Source organism: Trachymyrmex cornetzi, unplaced genomic scaffold (assembly GCF_001594075.2).
Source record: "Trachymyrmex cornetzi isolate Tcor2-1 unplaced genomic scaffold, Tcor1.1 scaffold83, whole genome shotgun sequence".
Taxonomy (NCBI): Eukaryota; Metazoa; Arthropoda; class Insecta; order Hymenoptera; family Formicidae; genus Trachymyrmex; species Trachymyrmex cornetzi.
Window position 1 is genome coordinate 5,336,616 of NW_017300169.1, and position 5,953 is coordinate 5,342,568.

General features: G+C 27.8%; 2 protein-coding genes across 13 annotated transcripts in view; one reads left to right on the plus strand and one right to left on the minus strand.

Moving 5' to 3' along the window:
• The window catches only part of dnc (phosphodiesterase dunce), a 215,054-nt gene that overhangs the window by 169,841 nt on the left and 39,260 nt on the right, over nt 1–5,953 (plus strand). The gene's annotated exons all lie outside the window — the stretch shown is intronic.
• The window catches only part of LOC108768810 (uncharacterized), a 4,931-nt gene continuing 543 nt past the window's right edge, over nt 1,566–5,953 (minus strand). Inside the window, exon 2 of the mRNA XM_018519415.1 lies at nt 1,566–2,438. Coding sequence (XP_018374917.1) covers nt 1,768–2,438 — 671 coding nt within the window. The 3' untranslated portion in view covers nt 1,566–1,767. The remainder of the gene's footprint in view (nt 2,439–5,953) is intronic.

Sequence of the window (5,953 nt, forward strand, 5' to 3'; positions counted from 1 at the left end):
TATATATATATATATATATATTTATATGTACATATCTATATATACATATATGTATCATTATCTATATATATTTATATATATACATTTTTATATTTTATATTATATACATATTTTTAATATCATTTTTAATAGTTTATGTCATTATGATCAATTTTTATGTCAATATTTAAAACAAATATAAGTGCATAATAGAAAGCATATTCATTTGTCGATGAAATAAATGTTATTGTTATTAGCACTTATGTACGCATCATATTTAAAGAATTCTTGCCATTATCGTCATACAATTCGCCAAGTTTAAAAAATTTTAGGATTTTTTCTACTATACAATACGGCCTCTATTGGCCAAAAATGAATCAGTTATAGGTATAATACTTAGTATTTTGTATTATGTAGATATATGTATAGTATTATGTATTGTATTAGTATTGATGTTGTAGGTATAGTACTTCCGCCATCGTTTAAAATAATATTTTTCAGAGTTTTCACACACACATACACACACGCGCGCGCGCGCACACACACAGTTTACTCTATTAAGCTTGTCAAAAGGTTTGTCCTTTCCACTGAAAAAGTGTTGAATACGTATCAATTGCATATGATTACGATTTAAAATATTATTTATAATAATCTAATATATTATTAGGTGTTAAACTTAATTCCTGCCGTTTTTCGTCTCCAAAATTAATTTGTTTCGAAGGGAAGATGAATGAATACCTTAATCAAATTAAATAATTTCCTCCATTTTCTACTTTATTACTAATACTTCTATTTTCTACTTTATTAATAATACTGTATTAATAATACTTTGATTAAGGTATTTCCCTTCGAAACAAATCAATTTTGGAGACGAAAAACGGCAGGTATTAAGTTTAACACCTAATATATTGTATAGAATTATAAATGAAAACAGATCAAAACAGATCTGCAAATTTTTCTCCTTTATCGAAATGAATAAGAATAATTTTTGATGTAAGTTTTTATATCAATATTTAACAGGAACGTAAAGTTATAATTTTCTAATTTTAATTACATTTCCGTGCAACTTTGAATAGTATGAGACACAAAATAAAACATTTCATATTACATATCTTTATTCGGATTTGGATAATTAATTATAAAAGTACGATTAGGGTTTTTCAATTAGTATGCTACAAAGAGTCTTAAAGTATACTGTGAACATTTTAGAGAAAGTAAAAAAAAGCAAAAATGTAGGAATAAATAAAAAAGCAAATGGACGCAAAATAAGAAATGTTAAAAAAATTGTAAAAGTTACCTAAATTATACTATTGTATATTTACTCTCATTGTTTAATAAAATCTTATACCTTATGTTTCTAACGAGTGTTATTAAAGTAAATATTAAGAAAAGGGGAGATACCTCCAGTGACCTTGATATATATTGTTAAGGTCATTATCCTGAATAACCTCCAAGAAGTTTTAGTTGGCGGTCAGTACTCGTTAAAAAGTCATTAACAAAAATAGTTTAAAAAACAACGTTTTATTTTTCCCATAACGTTAAGAACTACAATATTAATATGTATACATACATTACATATTTTTAGTAGCATTTTTAACAATTTATATCATTATAATCAATTTTTATGTTAATACTTAAAACAAATACAAGTGCATAATAGGAAATATATTCATTCGTCGACGAAAGGAATTTTATTGTTATTAGCATTTACGATGTGCGTATTTCAAATAGTCTTGCCATTGTCATTATATAATTCGCCAAGCTTAAATAATTTTAAGATGTAATCTACTACCCAATAACCATGCCTCCACCTAAGCCTGAGCCTCCACCTAAGCCTGAGCCTCCACCTAAGCCTGAGCCTCCACCTAAGATTCCACCTAAGCCTGAGCCTCCACCTAAGATTCCACCTAAGCCTGAACTTCCACCTAAGGTTTCACCTAAGGCTCCACCAAAGCCTGTAACTAAATTACCTAAGAGGCTTCCACTTGTATTGCTTGCATTACCGCCTCCAGAAGCGCAGTTATGTTTGACTTCCTCTAATATATGTTTCACATAGTTTAAATTATTGGGTAAATTATGGGTTAAATTTTTAATACAGTTCATCAAACAATTGAAGACTATCTTCTTCTCACATAAATAAAACTTACTAAGTAATGCGATTATCAATGAATGACATCCTTTTAAAAATTCTATTTTTGTTTTGAATAAACAGCAAATTGAATTAAAAATTGGTGGTATGACTATACTCAGCATTTTCTGCAAACATTCTTCCAGTTTAATTAGGTAAGATCCGGGACAATGTGATAGGCACACACAAATTTGAATAAAAAATTTGTACAAACATTTGTAAAAGTTACAAAGTAGCGGAAGAAATTTCGAACAGAATGTGTTCGATGACTTCAAGATTCCATCATTTATAATCGGTATGGATGTCGTTACACCCAATTCATCTGGTGACTCTGAAAAAATGTTGAATACACATTAATCACACATAATTATGATTTAAAATATCACTAATAATAATCTAGTATACACAATATATGGACTTCCTGATCTAATCAAATCTATAAAGTTTTTTATATATTGAAATGAATAGGAATATATATTATATTATGAATAGGAATAATTTTGACACAAGTCATTATAACATACAATACTTGACGGGAATTTATAAACTTATAATTTTGTTGAGCAGTGAAACGTGTTTATTTAATGATATATCTTGAGAAATTTGACTCGTTATTTAATGTGTCGCCAATTGAAAAAGGTTGAAAAACGCAAGATACATGCCATAATAATGTATATTATTGTTAGTACTCTATTATTATTGTTAGTAACTCTATTATTATTATTATTATTATATATTATTACTATTGCTTTATTTTATGTCTGATTTAAATAGTATATCACGTTGTGAGAGAAAAATCTTGATGAGTTTACAAATGACAATAATTTTTTTACAATATAAATAATATCAATTCTTTTCGCTCGTATAACTTACAACAAATTAATAAATAGTAAAACCCAGGTCAATACATTAAACGAGTTATAGTTAGGTATACTAAATAATATTTATTAATCACAAATTATAATTTTCCGACGATAAATTTCAACAGTACGTTTCGACTGTACTTAGTCCCCATCAGCCGTAGAAATACATAAATACCCAAATATCTAATTATATTAACATATTATGAGGAACATCTCACATTCGAGTTACAATAGATAATATAACAGATTTCTAAGAATCATCTCACCTTCGTGTTACAAAGGACGATATATCGTAACCATATCATATGTAGTCAAACTTGATAAAAATAAATGATGTAGTGAAGAGTCATGATTCCGAACCAATTCATCGGTTAATAAAGAGAAAGGGCAATCAGTATAAATAAATGAATAAATTTCAGTCATATTAATGATGTTGCTTGATGTCAAATCATATAAAAGGTAGTATGTACATCCTTAATAATATTGGAAGAAAAACTAAATAGAATAAATTATCGTCAAAATTGAAACTATAAAGATATTAAACAATTTGTAACTTAAAAACTATCTTTAGCACTTAAAAATATATGGTAAACCGACAATAAATTATAACTTTATGTACGTGTATATATAAAAATTTCATTAGAACAAAAACACAGCGCGAAATATAAATAACAAACGCTTTAAATTTATAATAACAATTAACAAAATTAAATAATTATCAAGGAATAAAGAATAAAGGTTATGCAACACTTACATTAAATACAAATTATACATAATGACAAGTTAGTAGCAGTCTATTAAAATTGTAATATAGAATTTAGAGAGAGAGAGAGAGAGAGAGAGAGAGAGAGAGAGAGAGAGAGAATCGGTTATATTCACTGATTCAAGACCGATCTTAATTGTGAGAGAGTATAAACGCAAATGATACCATCAATGTTGCGCTTAGATAGTTTTAAAATCATCTAGATGGAGATGAGATGGAAATCCGTAAATCCATCTTAGATGAGATGAAGATGGTTTTGATTTGCAAAAATCTAGATGAAAGATGAGATGATTAAGCGATCCATCTAGATTGTTTTTTTAGATGGTTTTGTTTTAAAATAATTATAAACATAAAATGTTGCGCTGATCGGAAAAAGGATATATAAACGTTCACATTTTTATTTATAAGTCTTTATTTTTCAAAAACAAAAGTTTCTCAAAATTTCCATCCGACAAACGGTTACGACGAGGTACATATATTTGTTGTTCTATACTAAACAGCCGCTCTACTGGCGCAGATGATGATAAAGAAGTATTATGTTTAAAAAATATTTTTTTTCATTAGGGAAATTTACGAGGGAACATAAATCCTTTGATTTTGATTCTAAATAGGAAAGCGCTTCTATGCTGCTGCTGATAACTGGTTGCATACTAATAAGATCATTTTTTTTCATAAAATCGCGGAAAAAATCTTCATCTCCGCTGCTGCTTGAAGATGATTTCTTTCTCCTACAGCATTTTTAGCGTGCAAATTATCCATAGTTCACGTTAATCACGTTACGTATACTATACATTTTCAGTACTCGCTGAAAATTGTAAGAAAAAGAAAAATGTCAGCTGAAAATTGTAAGAAACAAACCTATTTATGTCGAATTAAAGTTATCTAAAATTTTTTTTAGATTAGATGGTATATTTTTCTATCTAAGATAAAGATGAAGATGGTTTATATTTGCACTATCTAGATGTAAGATGAGATGTTCCAATTTTCCATCTAGATGACCATCTAAGATGGTTTCATCTAGATGTCGGCAAACACTGGATATCATATATTACATATCATTTGCGTTTATACTCTCTCCAGTTAAAATCGGTCTTGCATCAGTGAATATAACCGATTCTAAATTTTATATTACAATTTTAATAGACTGCTGCTAACTTGCTATTATGTATAATTTGTATTTACCTTCATATTAATGTAAGTGTTGCATAACCTTTATTCTTTATTCCTTGATAATTATTTAATTTTGTTAATTGACGTTATAAATTTAAAGCGTTTGTTATTTATGTTTCGCGTTGTGCTTTTGTTCCAATGAAATTTTTATATATATACGTACATAAAGTTATAATTTATTATCGGTTTACCACATATTTTTAAGTGCTAAAGATAGTTTTAAGTTGCCAACTGTTTAATGTCTTTATAGTTTCAATTTTGACGATAATTTATTCTATATAATATTTAGTTTTTCTACCAATTATTATTAAGGACGTATATACAATTTTTCATATGATTTGACACCAAGCTACCATCATTAATATGACTGGAATTTATTCATTTATTCATACTGACTGCTCTTTCTCGCTATTAACCGATGATTGGTTCGGAATCATGACTCTTCATTACATCGTTTATCTTTATCAAGTTTGACTACATATGATATGGTTGCGATATATCGTCTTTTGTAACACGAAGGTGAAATGATTCTTAGAAATCTGTTATAATATCTATTGGAACTCGAATGTGAGATGTTCCTCATAAAATGTTAATATAATTAGATATTTGGGTATTATTTATGTATTTTTGCGGCTGATGAGGACTAAGTATAGTCGAAACGTACCGTTGAAACTTATCGTCAGAAAATTATAATTTGTGATTAATAAATATTATTTAGTAGGGGAGACCGGGGCTGGTTGTCGTACGGGGTTGATTGTCAAAATGCTTATAACTCAAACAAGACACGGCAGAAAAATCTCTTTTTTGACTGTAGATAGCTGATATAATATTAATTTGTTGTGTTAAGTGGTTTGCACCACAAGCATTGTATATATTATTTATAGCGATTTTTGAGAAAAAATGAAGTTGGTGAGTAGATTTTTATAATCACCTATTTTGTTGTCTGACAAGCCTTTGGCATTATTAATCGTAATATCCCTGTATTCATAGAAAATGACATATCTTAGAAGATCTTTGCTACAATTAAATAATCATTATTCTGACTAAGTT